This window comes from Cygnus olor, chromosome 2 (genome assembly GCF_009769625.2).
Source record: "Cygnus olor isolate bCygOlo1 chromosome 2, bCygOlo1.pri.v2, whole genome shotgun sequence".
Lineage (NCBI taxonomy): Eukaryota > Metazoa > Chordata > Aves > Anseriformes > Anatidae > Cygnus > Cygnus olor.
Genome location: NC_049170.1, coordinates 160,478,300 through 160,498,110, shown reverse-complemented (window position 1 = coordinate 160,498,110; position 19,811 = coordinate 160,478,300). Strand labels below are relative to the sequence as shown.

Sequence of the window (19,811 nt, the reverse complement as noted above, 5' to 3'; positions counted from 1 at the left end):
ACTGAATGCAGCCCGTGGGCAGCACCAGCACACAGCCTGAGTGGGGCTCTGTGTAAGGCTGAGAGCAGGCTTCTGGCCACGGTGACCCAGAGAAGGAAGGGGAGTCCAGGGGGTGGGGTAAGCAGAGCTGGGATCCCACCCGCATCCCTCCAGCCTGGCACCCCCAGACACCCCCTCTCTGAGTCCTCCTTACCCGCGCCTTCGAGTCCTTCACATCCAGCCAGTATTTGTGAAGCTTCACAATGTTGGGGTGATCCACAAGCACCAGCTGCTCAAACATGGTCTTGATCTTCTCCTATGGGCAAAGAGGGGAAAGATGAGGTGGCAGCTCCTGGGACTCTGCAGGACACCTCAGAGAGCAAGGGAAGCTCGGACTGTGAAGCAGGCTGGGCCCAGGTCACAGGGAAAGCTGGTTTTGGGGTACAGAAGAAACATGGGGCTGGGGGCACACTCTCCAACGGGGAGGGATGGCTCACCTCATGTGCTTTAAAGGCCTTCTTGTCAGTGAAAAGCAGCTCATTCCACACCACCTCCACACCCTCCTCTGTGTCCATGGCAAGGAAGGTGCTCTGAATGCCCGGCATGTTTCCCTGATTCACCTGCAAGGCACAGGAATGCGTGAGACTGCCGAGGAGCATGCCCTGCCCCCAGCTCCCAGCCCCACTGGCAGCCCTGTGCAGAGAAACATGATGCTTGGACGTGGATGGGCTTCAGCATCCTGCTCCTGAGCAGGATCCTTGCCCATAGGAGGCTCTGCCCAGGACACAGGGAGCGGAGCAAACCCCCAGCCTGCTGCCTGCCCTGCCTGGCCCTCAGGACCTGCCTGCCTGGGAGCTTGGGTCCTGCAGCAGCCGGTACCGCTCCTCCAGGACACGAGTGTGCAAGACAGAGCCAATGATTCAGAGCAGCTCCCAGGCCAGCCCCTTTCCTCTCTTCCAGCCCAGAGAGAAGCTGGCTACAGCAGCCACCTGCCAGCACCACTCTTGCACACAGACCCCACATGGACTCCACATCCCAGCAGACGTCAGGGAGCAACCCACGTTTGCAGCTGATGACCACAGACACTCACAATGGATGGGGCAAACTGGAAGGTGCAGACAAACCAAAGCTGTGACATCATCTCTTTTAACGTCTTGAGGTGACTGGGGCCACTTCTCCATGCCCCAGGGTCTGTCTGATGAGTTTCCATCCCCAAAGGTCACAGAGCTGCATCCCTGGGCCCTGCAGAGAGCAGCTCTGCCATCATCACCTTTGTGAGCCACATCCAGCATGGACGCAGCTGCGGCAGCACTGCCCCTGTGCCAGGTCACTGCTGAACTTGCCTCGAGATCAGCACCAGATTGCCCATCCTCAGGACAGTGGGAGCCCAGCTCCAGCCCACAGAAAACCTGTTCAGAAGGCACCCAGTTCTGATAAGGGCTCAATAGCATGGAGACACCCCCACCAAGGACCAGGGTCCTGCCTGCCAGGAAAGGCGCCTGCTGTATTCTGAACTGCTGGCTGCGCTGGCTGCATGCGGTCACTGCCCTTGCTCTTCCCCCATCAGCATCACTGCACAGGAGATTACTTGCAGCCCCTGATCTTCCTTCCCTTCTCCTGTGGGTTGGGGTCACCCTGCCAGCCCCTGCAACTTGGGCAGAGGCAGCACTGCCCGTTCCCGCTGGCATGTGGCAGGGGCGGCGCAGAGTTGCCGCAGCCAGATGAAAAGCAGGATTGTTCTGCTGCTGCCAGGGGCCGGCACGCAGCATCCCACTACTGGGGCTTGGACTGCTACAGCACAGGGCAGCTGTGGGTGCAGGCACAGAAGGGTCACACAGCACCCCCAGCTCATTAGCAGGGAACAGACGGCCAGCTTGTGGCCCAGTTCCTGCTGCGGAGGCACAAAGCACCTCTATTATTTGTTCTCTCTGCTCACAGGCTCCACACGCTTCGCACAAAGCCCAGCACAGCCAGTGATGGGGCCAGCTGGCCTTACTGGCTTCAGCCGTTCCCACAAGTCCCCACGGCCTGCCTGGGCTCCAGTACGATCAGCCAGCACCAAGCCAAGGCAGGTCTCAATGGAGGCTCTGCCGGGAGGGAGGGTGGCTGGGGGCAAGCACCCAAGAACCATGAGGGGGCCATTGGTCTGAGTACTCCATGAAGTTGCTTTTCTGCCTCTCTCAAAAAATGCCACTCAAAAATCCTCTCATGATCTTGACAAAAACCCTGTCCTGAACCCAACAAGTGGTCATGAGGCCTCAAGCAAAACGTCAGGTGGGGAGCATGGCCCTGACAGTCTCTCCATCACCATGAGGACATGTAGGAGCTGCACAGCACTGTGTTGAGGTTACTGATGCCTGGCTCGAAGGCACGGCTAGGGCTGAAAAGCTCTGGTGTCACCTCCACCCACCTCTCTGTGTTGCAATGAGGGACCCAGCCTGCAGGACCTCAGACCCACACACCAACTGCTCCCACCCTTGATGAAGTGGGTGCTGATGGGTGCCTCCCGCCCCTGGGCAGCACCAAGAACTTGATGTGAGCTCTCAGCACAGGGATGTGAACGCACTCAGTCTTGTGCTGAATGGCAACAAAACCCATGCTGAACAGCTGTCTTGTGCGCTGAGCTCTCAGACTGCATAAATAGATAAATGCTGCATATAAACATACAGGTGACCGAGGGCAAAAGGAGCTGGCTGCAGGTCACTGTCATTATCTGATACCATGCCTTTCAGGGGCTCTGTGGACACCACATGGATTTGGACTAACAGGCAAAAACTCTAAAGCCAGACTGGGAAAATTCCCTGTTCAGACTGCTTCCAGGAAGCCCTTGGCAGGAGCTGAGGCCAGCCTGAAGAGATCACTGGGGACGAGTAAGTGAAGGTTTACAAAAGATCAGATTGCATCTTACAATATATCACTCCCTTTTGTGCTTTTCATGTTATGGAGACTGAAACAGTCAACAGAAGAAGGCTTAGTGATATAGTGTTGGGGTCTCGGGAGAGCAGTGGTTAAACAAGGAAAGCCAGAAAAGCAATAGGCAGGAGAGGCCTGTTTTGGAGAACAGAAGAAGGACATGATATGTTGTTATTCTTCTGGGGTGCCTCTAGCAGATGGAGAAGACGTGGACATAGCACCTGGAGGAGAGGGGACTGCTCATCTCCTGTTTTCTTCCAGACACCCACACATGTTGGCCCTATCCCTCAGCAGAAACATCACCCTGTCCTCCATCCACCCTTCATGCCATCTAGATCAGCACTCCCTGACCACTGTGGGAGGCAGAGGACAGCATGGTCCTGGAGGCCTCTTCTGCTGGTGGCCACACTCACAGGACCTTGGCACAAGAGCAGAATTGTGGCAGGTTGGCAGCTTCTGGCTGAGAGAAGGGGTCCAGCCCCAGCATGGCTGTGGGCACCAACTGCTGGAGCTGGGCCCCCTCCCATGCCTGAGCAGCATCTTGCACCCTCAGCCCCCAGCACACACGGAATCATAGAATCTTTTAGGTGGAAAAGATCCATAAGATCATCAAGGCCAACCATCACCTAACACTACCAAGTCTACTGCTAAACCATGTCCCTAAGCACAACCTCCAGGGATGGCAATTCCACCACTCACCACTGCTCTGGGCAGCCTGTTCCAATGCCCAACCACTCCTTCCATGAAGAAATTCCTCTTGTGTCCAACCCAACCCTCCCCTGGCACAACTCGAGGCTGTTGCCTCGTGTCCTATCACTTGTCACCTGCGAAAAGAGACCGGCACCCTCCTCGCTGCAGCACCCTTTCAGGAGGTTGTGGGGAGCGATGAGGTCTCCCCTCAGCCTCCTCCAGACCAAACAGCCCCAGGCCCTTCAGCTGCTCCTCACCTCTTGTTTTCCAGTCCCCTCACCAGCTTCGTTGCTCTTTTCTGCACACCCTTGAGCAACTCAATGTCCTTAGTGTACTGAGGGGGCCCAAAACCAAACACAGTACTCGAGGTGCTGTCTCACCAGAGCTGAGTACAGAGCGCCGTCACTTCCCTCGTCCTGCTGGCCACACTAGTTGTGATGCAGGCCAGGATGGCGTTGGCCTTCTTGGCCACCTGCGCACACTGCCAGCTCCCGTTCAGCTGGCTGTCAAACAGCACCCCCAGGGCCTTTTCTGCTGGATGGCTTTCCAGCCAGATTTGTCCTCCTGCATGCCAGAGGCCGGAGAAACTCCCAGTGTGGCTCCAACCCAGCAGGGCTGCCTGACTTCAAGAGAGACCAGCTCCTGCCCACAGGATCTTTACCTGAATCATTTCTAAAGTTTGGCTTAGGTTTGATGCTTCATCTCCAAAGCAACCAGGCAGGGCAAAGCCTCAGCCCTCGGCCCCTGGTCAGCTGAGCAGTGCAGGGTCACATTACCATCATTGTGGCACTGGCACAAAACACCTGGCACTGTTTGCACCACTGCACAGTGCACAGCAGACCCTGCCTGGAAACATGTGTTCACCTTAATGCACAGCAGAGGGATAATCTGAAGGTGGCTCCAAAATGAGCCCAAGGCACTAACAGAGCCCACTCTGCCTGGCCTGGCAGGAGCTGTTGGGAGAACCAAGCACCGGCTGCGCTACTGGGATGGGGCTGGCTGGCTGGAACGAAAGGCGGGCAGGGGCGGCAGGCTGGGAAGGGGCTGGGAAGGGGCTGACAGGTCTGCAGGTGGCATTGCATAGACACTCACCCCCCATTCCTGAAGGGTCTCTTTGCCTCCCTCCAGGCCCATTGCTGCTGGGGCTGAGATGCAAAGTGACTGCAGGGAAGGGGAGGGAAATGATGTGGGTCCTTCTCACAGCCTGAGCTCAGACATCACCTCTGCGTACCCATCCAGAAAAATACCATATGAACAGAAACACAGAGGGGCCATTCAAGAGGCCAGGGGAGACCTGACAAGCCTGGCAGATACACCAGAAGGCTGACCCTTCTGGTGGGATAGCTCACATGACTGGAATGCTGTCATGGAAGGCTATGTGCTTATGAGAAAAGACCAGCCAGGAAGGCGAGGTGGTGGAGTTGTTCTTTATGTGAGAGAACAACTGGAATGTGTGGAGCTCTGCCTAGGGGTGGATGAAGAGCAAATTGAGAGCTTATGGATAAGGATTAAAGGGCAGGCTACCATGGCTGACACTGTTGTGGGTGTTTGCTACAGGCCACCTGATCAGAAAGAGGAGGTAGATGAAGCCTTCTTCAGACAGCTTGAAGTAGCCGCAGTCACAAGCCCTAAAAGAATAATCCCAAGCACCAGTACAGGCTGGGGGCTGACACCTGCTGGAGAACAGCTCTGCAGAGAGGGACCTGGCAGTCCTGGTGGACAGCAGGCTGACCGGGAGGGAGGCAGCAATATGCCCTTGTGGCCAAGAAGGTCAACGGTATCCTGAGGTGCATTCAGAAGAGTGTTGCCAGCAGGTTGAGGGAAGTGATTGTCCCCCTCTAGGGGGGGAGGAGGCCACACGTGGAGTATTGTGCCCAGTTCTGGGCTCCCCAGTACCAGAGGGACATAGAACTAATGGAGCAAGTTTGGAGGAGGGCTACGAAGATGATTAGGGGACTGGAGCACCTATCGTACAAGGCTGAGAGAACTGTGCCTGCTTAGCCTGGAAGAGACTGAGGGGAGACCTCATCAATGTGTATAAATACCTGAGGGGACAGTGTCAAGAGGATGGAGACAGTCTCTCTTCAGTTGTGCCCAGCGACAGGATGAGGGGCAACAGGCACAAGCTGAAGCAGAGGAGGTTTCAGCTCAATATGAGGGCGCACTTCTTTACTGTGAGGGTGACAGAGCATTACAACAGGTTGCCCGGAGAGGTTGTGGAGTCTCCTTCTCTGGAGATATTCAAAACCTGCCTGGACACCATCCTGCACAACGTGCTCTAGATGATCCTGCTCGGCAGGGGGATTAGACTAGATGATCTCTAGAGGTCCCTTCCAACCTCAGCCATTCTGTGATTCTGTGACTCACGGATGCTATACATCCCACAACTGGAAGCAAGAGGACCTAACCTCTTCAGGGGTTTTCTGGACTGGTGCTAAGACAGAGACCAGGGGAAAGATGAAGCTTTAGGAATCAAAGGCCCTTGGGCATGCAGGAGAGCAAGGCAGCTGCAAGTCTGCACACTGACTGGAGCTGAGTTGGGTGTGCTGCCTGAGCCGCTGCTGGCCCAAGGTGCATGGGGCTGTGCGGGATGGAGCCCTTCCCACCCACCACAGGCTGGCAGCAGTGCTGAGAGCACCCCATGCTAGCCTGTGCACTGCTGCCTCTGCTGCCCCAGCCACCACTCCAGGTGCTGGGGATGGTGCTGGGACAGAAGGGCAGGAAGAAATGGCACCTTCTGAAGGACAGAGGGGAAACTGACAAACCCAAAGAGTGAGCCCAGCAAGGAAAAGCAGAAACCTGTCTTACAGAGCCTCAGGTTCTCAGGGCACAGAACAAAGCTCACCAAGACCTGGTGTGAGAGCACCAGGTGCCCCCTGGTGACACGGTGACCGCAGGTATTTGTTGGTGCCACAAGTCACAGCCTCCGTGCTTCATGGCCCGGGGAGCAGTGCCAGTAGTGCTCTGCCATGGAGCAGAAACCCCTGGTTGCAGCACTAGAAGGAGGACTAGCAGGGCATGAAGATGGTGATGCTCACAGCTGGCACAGGTTAACTGACTCCCCGTGACACTACAGCATTTTATCCCTTTTGGCACTGGGAACCTGCAGGATTTTCTGGGGCCACAAGGCTGAGCAGGGAACACAATGCGCAGAACACTTTTGCAGAGTAAATCCCCAACCTGCTCCTCTGCTCCAGGATCTCATTAGCCTGGGTGACAGCAAAGGCTGTGTGTGGGCTCTCAAGGGACTTCTGTTCAGGTTGCAGTTAGCACACAGGTGCTGCTAAGGCTCACGAACACACCTCAGATGGCAGAGCCTGTCCTCCTGGAGCAGCACGTGCAAGCAGCAGAGACAGAGGACTGTGTCTCTACAGGGCCTCCCTTCCCAGCCTGAAGCTGGACTCCCTTTGCCTTTCCAAATCACAGGGATGTTCTCCTGTGTTCCCTGGCCCTGACAGAGGCTGTAATCCTCTCTCCAGCACCCCACACTCTGTAACACGCAGGGTAGGGGTGACTGTTGCAATACAGAAATAATGTTTTTAAAATATGTAAAAGGGGAAAAAAAGAGCTTAGATAGCTGAAGCTACACTGACACCTGTGCTGCTCCCCTCAGCTTACCAAGGGGTAGGGACAAGAAGAAATAGTGGTGGCAGACTGCACGAGGAGCATAAGCTGGTGCAGGTCCTGCGGGAGCAGCAGTGCACATGTAGGATGCACCCAGCAGATGAGGGGGGCTCATCCATGGTCCTGCTGTGCGCATTAGTGATTCTTAGGGTGAACAGCTGACAACCCCATGATCCTGAGCTGGGAGCACTCTGCCCAGGGTCTGAGACTCTGTGGCATGGATCTGAGCTCTGCTTCCAGGGCCCTGTTTCAAGCACTAACAGCCCTTTGGTCCCTGGTGTGGGAGCAGGGAAGAGCAGCAGCCCTGAGCAATTAGGGAGCAATCTGCTCCCAGGCCTGCCTGTGCTGCTGCACAATTTCACCTGGCAGCAGGTACACCAAAGGCTGTGACAAAAGAGGCAGCTGGGTGACATCCACCCATCCTGCTATCTGCAGTCCACAGCAAAACAACAGACCAAGCCTAGTGTCCTGTGACAGAGCAGGAGCAGGATGAGGGATCTGTGCTGCCAGATAAACCTGTTTTCTCTGTGTGATCATGTTACACAATTAGCAGGTGAAGGGAACACATGAGATGGAAAATATTTTGATTCCAGTGAAGCATTTGATCCTACCTCTCACAAAAACATATTCTCCGCAGTAGTTCAGACCAGTGTGGATAGACAGCTAATGCACTATCAACCAAAGAGACTCAGCTGAGCAGGGATGGTGGAGTGCCACGCATGGGGCCAGGGGTGCTTGCACAGGTCAAGGCAAACTCTGCTGCAGTTTAATATCTTCTGTGCAATGATGGAGTGAAGCGGTGCAGGTGCTGGTGTCCCTGGTCTGGACAGTGCTCGGGGAGTGGTGGACCTCAAAGAGGAGAGAAGCAGCACGGCAGAAGGCAAGAAGTGGCATTCGACCAATCAACCACGAAAAAAAACCACAAAACCCAGGTGCCCAGCTCCACCGCAGGCAGGAGAGATGAAGGGAGGAGAACAGGCACGTGGCCAACACAGCAGAACATACAGCAGCAAAAACCTCCTGTCCCAGGGCAGAAGGAGCACCCATTTCATCCAGCTCCTTCCATGAACTCTCTCTCCCCATCCCCATGAGGTCCCCTTCCTGTCAGCAGCGGCAGGATGGCTCTGGTTTGAGAGCTGCAACCTCCCCCAGCAGAATTCACAGCATTCCCCTCAGCCTGAGCCTGCTGCCCATAGGTGGGAGGGCTGGGCACTGTTCCCTTCTCCCATACCCACTCCTGCCCTTCCCTCTCGCCCAGCGGCTGCTGGAACAAACCCTGAGATCCCTGACCTCTCCTTCCACTGCTGGGAAGGGGGCACAGAAGTGTATTTTTCCACTGCCCAGATAAGAGCCAGGCGAGATCCTGCAGGCATAAGTGTTGTTACTTCCAGGGCAGACGACGAGCACTGCACAGATGCCTGGCTGGTGACGGGAAGCCGTTTGCTTTATCCCAGGGCACCGTGCAGCCCTGGGGAGGTGCGAGCCTGTGGCTGGAGGAGGTGCCCCAGGACAGGAGATGCGGTGTCCCCACCCGCTACTGCAGGCCCCCCTACGCCCGCCCACCTGAACCTGGGGCAAGCGCCTAGGGGTGGGCTTGCAGTGCTCATGGAGAGAGTGATGGGCAGCGCGAGCTGGCCATCCAAGCCCATCCTGAAGATGACTGACAGCCACCCTTCACGAGACAGGCACAAGCAGTGACCAGTATAAATTAGGCCAATTAACAGGAATTTGGTGTCATTTACCCCTCAGACTGTGTGGGGAGAGTATTTGCCCTCTTGCTGTGATGGTGCAGAGCAAACCCAAGCTGAACACACAGGATGCCATAATTCCATTTCCATGAAAGGTAACAAGAGCTCATTTCTGATCCCAATATGATCACATCGGGTAATGCTAAAACACTGCCTTTCATGTGCTTATTGTGCTAACTTGTGAAATGGAAGAGCAAACCAATGAGCATTTGACCATCTTTGAACCCATTTTGTAACATGACCATGGGACGCCTCCTTTGTCCCAGAAGTGAAATAAAAAAGCTTCTGGGATCGTGTGTGTTCTCAGGTTACATCAGAGAAAAAGGAGGAAGTAGACAAGGGACACTTAAGGTGTATAAGCTCGCAAGGTTCATATGAGATGTCTGGCCACTGTAAACAAAAATACCTGCATGCAAAAACAAATGGAAGGGGGAAAAAAAAAAGCTTGGTAAAAACAGAAAGGGGTCAAAACATGGAGAATCCTGGTAATTTTAACAGCTCTCTTTGGTGTCTAGTTTGAGGGAACAAAGAAGGAGCAGCTGCATGCATTCGTGACATGGCGAGAAGCTGGAGCAGACAGATAGTGTCTTAGCAAGGAGCACACCAAGTAGCCCAGGAGCAAAGAGCTGTAAACAGATAGGCATTCTTGTGGAGTATATGGATAGAAATAAAAGAGCATGTTACCGCATGAAAAAGGACAAGTTTCTGCACTAACCTTTACCACCCAGCTAAGTCACCGCCCTCCTCAGCAATGAGAACAAGGCGGAGGATTGTTGTGACCAGGAAGATCATGAAGGATTAAAGGATCCTTGAAACAGAGAAAGTAGCAAGGGAAAGCAGACCCAAAGCAAAAGGTGAAACAGTCTCCCTGTTCATCGCCCACACAAACTGGAAGTGTGATGACGAGGACATTAAAACTAGCATGAAAAGCCTTGTTTGTTGCCAAACAGTCAGAAAACATGCTGAGAAGAGGACTTCACTGTCTGCTTCCAATTAAGTTTACCTACTGGTGAGTTATGCCACCTTAGTTCAGACAACTTCATCTTTCTCTCACTAATATCCTCAGCTAAAACCACTTGGGATGCTCCACTTCCTACCTGGAGCCCAGAGCAAAGCCTTGTGATGATGCTATGAACCTGTCTGATCAGCTGAGGCCAGCAGGTTTGCAAGTAAACTCATCCTGGAAAGTTAAACAAACTGCAAACAAAAGCCATAAAACCAGTAAGTGGAAGAAAAAAATAGATGGCATGAAAAGAAAGAGCTGAGTCCTTCAGCTGATCCCCTCTGCTCTGGAAAAGCACTTCACAACAAAGCACGCTTCAAGTCCTAGTCTCCTGGGAGGGCTGGCAGCAAAGCAGCTTTTAAAAATAACTCTGGTGGCAAATATTAAATACTTGGGTGCTTTCCAGACAATGTATCACAGAACTGGTTATCCTCACTGCAAACATCATGAATACCCAAAAAAGGGGGAACTCCCTTCCACCTCAGTGTATTAAATCCTTAGATTATTTCTCCATATGTTGTTTTCAGTTTTAGGTCTGGGGGAAGCTATAACAACATTTCAAAATCTCCCCCTCTTGCAGCTTTTCTCAAGTCACTTTATTTTCTTCAAAATCTGTTTAAGCATTTCTTTTCTTTCCTTCTATTACCGTTTCTCTTTTTCCTCCCCTTCCTCCTGTTGGTTTTAGAAGTTGGCTAAAGCTCATAGTTCAAGGGCTCTGTATCATTATACAAGCAGTCATTAACCCTTTTATTAAACAAAGTGACCAAAAGGGGAGCAATAGGCTATTTAGAGCAAAACTGCGACCAGCCCTATTTTAGCAATCAGCAGCTGCACTGGAGCTGCCAGCTCTGCAAAGCAGAATGCGGGGCTTGTGATGTCAGGGTTACACGCAGAGAATGGGACCTAACAGTCAGTCCTGTGAACGACAGCAGAGCCCTGCCAGAGCAAGCATGCGCTCACGTGCAAAAAGAAAGGGTCAGGAATGCTGAAGGCAACCCAGGGCACACTTGATCCTGGACACTCTCGTGTGGAGCACAAGAGGCAGAACTGTCCGTCTGGGACACCCGCAGGGATGGATGAGAAAGGTGCTGGAGACGGCCTGAACCAGGGGTACATTACCGATTAATGCCACAGTACCAGTGCTCGTGAACAGCAGAGTCAGCAAATGCCTACTGGTCATAACAGCCCCCTTTCCAAAGGGATAAAGGTTTTGCAAATGCAAAGCAACATGGATACATAAACATTTGTTTTTAGCAACATGGTGCTAGAGTTTACTCAGGAAACTGTAATCAGACTAGGAACCCCACCGCATGGGAAAAGTTTTGCAAAACTTTTTAAAAAGCAGTATATCAGGTTTCATCTTCCTTATTACTCTTACTCCACAGGACGGGTGGAAAAAGTAAATGAAGTCATCAAACCAACACTGAAAAAAACATATCTTCCTAAATGGAAAAGTCTACAGCAGCAGCATTCCTTTGCTGCACTTTCACACTAGTAGCAGGGAGAGAAGTGAGGGAGGCAGAACATGGGTTGTGCTGATGCTGAATGTGAAGTTACTGAAGGATTCACGTGACTGTTTCTCCAGATAAGTTGCAAAAATACTTTAAGTGCTTCCATTTCCTAAACTGTGACTTCATATGCATCATAAATACATGCATCATGAACAGACAACGGAAGTTGTGAAGGGAAGTATTCTCCTCTTTGGCGTGTATGGCCAGACCCAGCACAGCGGTAGGAACTGGCACCATGCACAGCACATTCACGCTGTTGCACCCGTACCTGAACTGGGTGTAATAACGCACTCTGTAGGGCTGCAGAGAATGGCTGTAACTGCTACATGTGAAAACAAAGGTGCAGTCCTTGGGTACATGTTATTAATAGATACACACTAGGAATTTATCATAACATGCTTCTCAGCCTACACCACAGGGCACCACGGTTTAAGCCTCAGAAGCCTGCGCAGGGTGCTCACCCCCGCTCACTTCAGCTCTCCGGGCTCTGTACGCTGCTGCAGACTGCACGTCTGCACTCTCCCACCTCTCCGGACCCATTCTTGCAACAGCAGGACCTTGGATCAAGCACAGCACCATGGGTCCCATACAGGACTCAACTGTTCTGACAAGAGCAAGTTAAGGAAAATAAATAATTATACTAAGTTATCAGGATAAGGAGGGAAAATCCCTATTGGTAAAAATACTCGATGTGCTTATGGAAATCAGAATGTTTGTTAAACTGAATGGCTGTTTATCTACATTAGAAGATAACAGCTTACAAATAGCAAACTGTTTTCTTCCTGGTACATAACTGAAGCATCTAGGAATATGCAATAACTAGTCTCTTACACAAAACTTCCTTCACTTTCATTTGCAATGTTAGGCAGTGCTGCCACTTCCCTGTTCGAATTCATGCACGCTTTTGTCGCGGCAGCTTTACAGCTCATGGCCCCTGTCCCTGTTAAGCAAACAGCTCTCCTCGGGTCGCTCACCTGAATGCACCCTTTCCCGAGGCATGCAGCTCTGCCATGGGCGAACAGTCATCATGTGATGTGAAGAGCCCCTTGCTCATCATGTGATGTGATGATGGCAGCACTGTAACTCATCTCTTTGTTGTGTGGCCACCTCTCAAACCACTGAGACACACAAGACACACAAGCTTTCCTGCCACCCCCTGCTGTCCTACAACACCCACAAAAGGTCAATCCTCCCCTCCCACCTCTCCATCTAGAAACACCACAGACGGGTGGCACGGCACAGTGACCAATTACCAAAACTTCTGCGTGGAAATGTCACTGATGGTGCTGTGCACCTCGTTTGTTTCCACCTCTCCCATGCACTGCACAAGGCGACAAACCTCCAGGGGACAGTTCCAGCCACTGCAATGCCACTGTGGAGAGCTCAGAGCTCACTTGTTGAGTTACATGTTAAAATATACATCATTAAATGTCACCTTTGGGTCAAAATAGACAGGGATTGTTCAGACAAGAAATGACCTCCAAGTCATGTCTTTGCCAAGGACAAGTAGGGTGCTCAGATGGTTTTGGTGGGTCACAGATTAAAACACATCATCCAAGAACTCTGTGAAAACACACAGTGTGACTACAGGTCAGACGCCATTAAATTACAGGAATTATTCAGTACAGCCCAAACGGTTCCCCCCTATTGCTCACTTCCAACACACAGTGGAGGTCATTTTGTGCCTGTAGGTCTAATTGCAGGAGCATCAGGGTGTTCTCAGCCAAAAATCTGTTTTCCTGACAGCTCTTCTCAGCCCTTCAGCTGTCCTGCAGAGCCACCTGGCAGAGACCACGGGGTCTGCCGGCTGCTCCTCCATTGCCACTCCAGGCCTCACCGGCAGCACGTGGCGGCCGCCTGGGGCCGAGGGACATGCCGCAACGCCTGCACCAGCAGCCAGAGCTCAGCACCTGCCGGCTGCAGGGTGCAGTGGTTGGATGGACGGCTGATGATGGGTGCCAGCAAAGCCAGTCCCAAAGAAGATTTGGGAAACGACATAAGGCAAAAATACATCTGGCTCAGATGTGGTGCACAGGTGGGATCTGATACCCCAGGAGAGCAAAGGGCAAGGTGGGAAAGAAGACATGGGATTTTGAACGTGGAGTCAGGCCCTGGCACCCACCACGTGGCACACGCACCACTGCATGCGTGCTGGGGCACAAGGCTGCAGCACTAGCCATGTGGAACGTACCCATGCGAGGCCCTGATACGCAGCAGAGGTGTTGAGGTAGTGGGAAAGAGAGATCAAACTGTGATGTGTGGGCGTGGAAGTGCCAGAAAGCACAGAGCGACACAAGAAAGGCAGGTGCTGGTGGCACCGATACAGGCAGGTTATCAACATCTCAGCAAAGCCCAGGCTGGGATGAGGGACAGCCTAAAACATGAAGAGCCTGCAGCCCAGCTGGGGCACTGGATGGACTGCAGAAACGCTGTTAGCAGGCAGTGGGAAGATAAAGAACAGGATTAGCCTGGGATGGGCCCTTTTACCCTTTAGAAGCTGTGATCGCTGTCCCACCTCCGCCTGGGGTGAGGATTTACCTACTGACTTTGATCCCGATTCCTGGGTGCCCTGACAGAGGCAGGGAGACTCGGGCTTCACTTTCAGGGGGAGAGGCATTGCACTGACATGAGGGACACGTCTGGAGGAGAGAGGTCAGGGGTGGTGATGGGAGCTCTGAACAACACAGGACGCACTGCAGGAGGGCTCTGCTGTGCCCCTGGGCTGGCAGATAAGCTGCAACAGTCCAAAGCTCTTCTCTGGAGAGCAGGAACCGGATTCTCCAGCCCTGGGGGCAGTAGCGCAGGGGCCAGCCCCCATCACCGCCATGCCCCGCGATCTGCCCGGCAAGTCCTCATTCCTGCAGTTCCCCGGCCCCCAGACCCGCAGTTACCGACGTGCCACGGTACCAGGGACACCGGGCACGGCTCGAGGAGCACGGCCAGCGAAAGCCTCCAGGACGGGGCTCGCCGCCGGCTCCAGCGGCGCCCAGCCTCCTTCCCGCGGCCACCAGTGCCCTCCGCTGCGGGCTGCGCGCCCGGGACCGCCCGGCTGCCCCTGGCACGGCCCGGCTCCCCGCACCGGGGCTCCCCGCACCGGGGCTCCCCGCACCGGGGCACGCACAGCCCCGCTCCCCGCGCCTCCGGCCGCCCCCGTCCCTCGCTGCCCCGCGGGGCTGCTCCTGCACCCCGGCCGCGGCCATCGCCCTCAGCGGGCACCTGCGGGCGCCGAGCGGGTCCCGGCAGCGCCGCCCGCGCCCGGGGCGGGTTCCGGGCTGCGGCGGGGCCGGGGGCAGCGCTGCCGCCCCGCACAGCCCGGGGCCCCGCGAGGCCCGGCGGCGGCTCCCGGCTCCCGGCCGCCGCGCCCGGCGCCCACCTGCTCGCGGCGCTTCTGCCAGCGCCCGCAGGGGCTCTCCTCCAGGATCTCGCTCTCCTCCTCGCTCTCCTCCTCCTTCTCCTGCGCCAGCCGCGCGTCCGGCTCCGGCACCGCCATCCCCGCGCTGCACCGAGCCGCTCCGAGCCGAGCGGAGCCGAGCCGAGCGGAGCCCCGCCGCGGGCTGACAGCACCCCCAGCCCCGCCGCGCGGGGGCCGTCCCGGGCTCGTCCCGCCCCGCTCCGGACGTGCGGCCGCGCACGGCCCGCCCCGCCGGTACCGGGGGGCCGCCGGCCCTCGGAGCGCGGCCGGTCCTCGCGCGTGCCCCTGCCCCGGGACCCGACCCCCAGGAGGCTCCCCCTGGCCCCCGGGCAGCGGTGCTGTGCCGGAGCCCTGGCACCGGGACCGGGGGCTGGGGGCTCCTCCGGGCGCTCCCCGAACCCGCTCGGGCGTGGGGCTGGGCAGCGGCCGGGGGCCCTGGTGGGGAGGGGAGGACCCGGGGGTCCCTTCCCACCTCAACCCTTCTGTGATTGTGTGATCCGAGTGCCCGTGGTCCTCGCAGCAATCCTTCGCATTTCTCCTGCAGCCGAACGCTGCCATCTTGCCATCTTCCCAGGCAGCCGCTGGTCGGTGCTGGGTGCTGGGTGCTGCACCCCGGGCACGAGCACCCAGCTGGGCTCCCATGCCTGCTGAGGTACTGTGCACCCAGAAAGCACTTCAGCTCTCTAAGCAAGAAGTCTTCCAGATGTTTTCATTCCTCTGGAAAGTTTCTGGCTCATTCACTGTTTTTCTTTTATTTCTGGCCGTCTCCGGTTTCTTTTAGCGTGTTCATTATTTGTCCCACCCTGCTTGTTCCACACTGGTGCCTGCTTGCTGTTTTGGGAAATGTTCCCTCACCCCAGACTGTTGCCTTTTTTAGTTGGTGTGGTTAAGCAGGAGGGACTGTGGTGAGTGTAGCTGCTGGATGAGGAGGCACTGGTGGCACACTGGGTATCCTGAGCTTTGTTAGCCTCAGAGAGTGCATGCAAAGTCCCACTCCCTGCAGCACAGCATAAATGAAGGGGAGGTGTTTCACTGTGTGGGTGCACCAGGTCCTGCTCTGACCACAGAATGCCTACAGGGACACTGGTGCCACCATTTCCAGCCCCGTGGCGCTGCCATGGGCACTCGTCAGGGCCTGATCTGCTGCTGCCTGCTCCCCGTGGCAGACACTTGTCTGAGCCCATGTGGGTAAATCCCAGCCCCAAAGCTGTCCACTGTCAGTGTCAGCCCTGTGTGAAACCTGGCAGATCGTGTCACCACCTCCTGGACTACAAAAGCCCATCCCAGGCCAGGGCTACCTCCAGGCACACACACCAGTTACACCTGTGCCTACCAGAACAGACCTGTGGGTAAGTCAGTCACTGGTTCTTATCAAAGTGGAAGAGAAAAATTCAGCTGGGAATAAGCACAAGGGCAGGGAATAAAAGGGCTGGAACCAGACAAAAACTACACACCACGCCTCAGGAACCTTTCCTATTGACTCCCTGTGAGTCCCTTTTCTGTGGATGCTGTTTTCCTGTTGCAGATCTGCCCATTGTCCACCAGTTTCAGTGTAAGTGCTAGGTGGATAACCTGTGCTGGAGTTGATCTACCGGTTTCAACAGATATCCTTTACAAGTAGAAACTGCCACAACAAGGAAGACAGATCAAATACAGGCTGAAAGAGATTTTGAAAAATAACTGGCCAAAGATAAAAAGTGGTGCTCAAAGACACTGAAGGTAAGAATGTGAGCAGCAGATACGTAGAGCCAGGGGATGATGAGGGTCTAAATGGGGTTGCTGGAGAGATAGGACTATAGTAAAACAGCAAATTGTAGCATTTACTATGGAGGAGGTCACAAATGAACCCTTTCTCTACATGAGGAAAATCGGAGGATTTGTCTCAAAATGAGGTGGCAAAAGACCAGATTATGAAGCTAATCAATAATAGGAATCGTGACAAAGTGCCAGGGTGAAATATTTGCCTAAGAGGTTTGTAGGAATGCAAATGTTTAATTGCCAGAGTGTTTACAATGGTACATAAGGCAGACTTGGTACCACCAGGCATTGCTGTTCAATACGTTCACAAACAATCCAGAAAAGGGATGAACAGTAAGTTGGCAGAGTTTGCTAATGACAGCAAAGTGTTCAGGACAGTCAGCTCTAAAGCTGCCTGTGAAGAGCTGCAGAGACTCTTGTGACACAGGAAGGGGTATCAAGAGCGTGGACAAGCTTTCACATGAAGCAAAATACTCAGCTTGGAGAGCGATTGCTGAGCTGGGGATATGCAGATGGACTGCACCATGAGTGGTACAGAGAGCGCACACAGGAATGATTATTCACCATGTTGCACAAACTGGTGTTTGGGATGCCCAGTAAAAAGGCTACGCAAGAGTTTTAAAAAAAATGAATGGGAGTAATTTTTTACTGAGTGTTTCTTGGGGGGAATGTTAGTGGGTGAAACATTGTGGAATTCATTGCCACAGGGTGTTTACAGGGGCCAAAGTAGAAAAGGATTTTAAAAGCCATTAGGCAAATTTGTGGGAGAAAAATTGATTGAGAGCTATTAAACACAAAGACGCAGATGTAGCCTCTGGCTCAAGAGGGCTCTAAGCTGCAGTTTGTCAGAAGCTGCTACTCTGCAAAAGTCAAATATTGTTCAGTCCCCGCTCTGGATCCTGTGCTCTTCCTCTTGGGATCAGCTATTAGCAACTTGCAAAAATAGGATTCAGGGATATGCAGGATTTATGTCTTACCTAGGGGAGTTGCTCTCATGCTGTCTGCTGCTCCATGTTTTCTGAGGAGGAAACACTTTTCATCTTCACGTGTTCTTTGAAGACCTCTGCTGTTTTCATTTCTGCAGGTGCTAGACATGTCCTTAGCTGGGTTTGGCTGCCTCCCTGGACTGTCCATGCTCTTTGTGCACAGGCAGCTCATAGAGAAACCTTTAAGATCCTTTAAGGCATACAAGTTACCTCCAGCAGCTTGAATTGCCTGGATCCTGGATGTCTTTATTCCAACTCAGTCGTTCTGAGTGCAGCATTCTCAGCATGTGACACCTGCGGCTTCCTTGGGATGTTACAGGAATGGGGGTGATGTCCAGACAGGAGCAGAGGTGATACAGAATTGGTGGATGTTTCCAGAGCAGTAATGTGCCCCTATGTCATCACTGATCCCGCACCTCCACCTTGACAACAGCCCTACATCCCACTGCCTCTTTCCCTGCTCCTCATCCTCAATGCCTCATCCGCATCATAGTAAACCTCTGTATTTTCTTTGTATGGCTTCCTTTTTGCTTGCTAAATAACAAACAATGGAGCATATTTATCTTGCTTGTTCATTTTCAGGCATGAGTCACACAGTCTTGCATTCGCTGGTTGTCCTGTCACATAAAGAGTAAGCAGGAGAAACCTGGTCCATTCTGGTGGCCTCCACATGTCTCTGCTGAATGTGCCCTCCTGAAGCATCCATCTCCCTCGGCGGTGCACTGGGGAGAGCAGACCTGAGTTTCTGCTGCCAAACACTCCCACTGGGTGCTGCTGAAGTGTGACAGAGGCCCTCATCTCCATGAGACCAGGTGGGGCTCTGCTCTGTGCATGTGCTTGGAGACCAGGCCTCTGCGTGCCAGGGGTCTGGTGCTCTGCAGCACAGCTCTGGGAGCTGGCTGCCGCTACCTTCTGTCGGGGATGCCCTGGTGCATGGCATGCTGCCCCATCCATCTGCTGGGCCTTAGAATCATATAATCATTAAGGCTGGAAAGGACCTCCAAGATCATCTGGTCGAACCATCACCCTATTAACAATGTCACCCACTAAACCGTGTCCCTAAGCACCATGCCCAACCTTTCTTTGAACACCCCCAGGGACGGTGACTCCACCACCTCCCTGGGCAACCCGTCCCAATGCCTGACTGCTCTTTCTGAGAAGAAATGTCTCCTAATTTCCAACCTGAACCTCCCCTGGCACAACTTGAGGCCATTCCCTCCAGGCCTATCGCTGGTTACCTGTGAGAAGAGGCCGACCCCCAGCTCCCCACACCTTCCTTTCAGGCAGTTGCAGAGAGCAATAAGGTCTCCCCTGAGCCTCCTCTTCTCCAGACTAAACAACCCCAGTTCCCTCAGCAGCTCCTCACAGGATTTGTGTTCCAGGCCCTTCACCAGCTTCGTAGCCCTTCTCTGGACACACTTCAGGGCCTCGATGTCCTTCTTGCAGTGAGGGGCCCAAAACTGAACCCAGCACTTGAGGTGCAGCCTCACCAGAGCAGAGTACAGGGGGACGATCACCTCCCTGGTCCTGCTGGTTACACTATTCCTGACACAAGCCAGGATGCCGTTGGCCTTCTTGGCCACCTGGGCATGCTGCCGGCTCATGTTCAGGTGAGCATCAACCGGCACCCCCAGGTCCTTTTCCTCTGCACAGCCTTGCTCTGTTTGGTCCTCTACTTTGTCTCACCTCATGCCACCACCAGCCTGTAGTCTTGAACTCAGTCTGGGGCAGGTCTGCCTGCGTCCTGCAGCACAAAGTCAGGAGGCAGGGCTGCTGGCAGGACTGCCCTGAAGTCACAAGGCTGCTGCTGCCATCAGCCCCTCTCACCATGAACTCCTCCTTTGTTGTTGCGAGGAGAGGGACTCCTCCAGTGAGCCACCATTTGGGCTGGGGCTCTTGGCTGAGGAGGTTAGGGATATCAGTGAGATAACTGGTCTAAAGGTACAGAATTTGCTTTGCTGCTTGGAGTGGTTTCTCCTTTTCCACTCTCTCGAAAGAATGGGCCAGTTCTGCTAAGCAGCTACTGGTCACTGGCAAGGGGGTTCTCAGAGGTGTGGACCTGGGCCTCCTTTCTGGTCTTGTTCAGTTTAATCAGATGTCCTGGACGCTGCTGCCTCAAGGACTCTGGTTTGAACTGCACTGCTGCGCTTTTAACCGTGGTGTGGCTGGAAGAGCGCAGAGGATCTG

The 19,811-nt window shown here is 54.1% G+C and overlaps 1 protein-coding gene across 1 annotated transcript in view; it reads right to left on the bottom strand.

Moving 5' to 3' along the window:
* NRBP2 (nuclear receptor binding protein 2) overlaps positions 1–15,066 on the bottom strand; it is a 33,502-nt gene extending 18,436 nt beyond the window's left edge. The window contains exons 1-3 of the mRNA XM_040547581.1: positions 14,842–15,066; positions 477–599; positions 194–295 (exon numbers count right to left, since the gene is read on the bottom strand). Coding sequence (XP_040403515.1) covers positions 194–295; positions 477–599; positions 14,842–14,958 — 342 coding nt within the window. The 5' untranslated portion in view covers positions 14,959–15,066. The remainder of the gene's footprint in view (positions 1–193; positions 296–476; positions 600–14,841) is intronic.
* Positions 15,067–19,811: the final 4,745 nt, after the last annotated feature.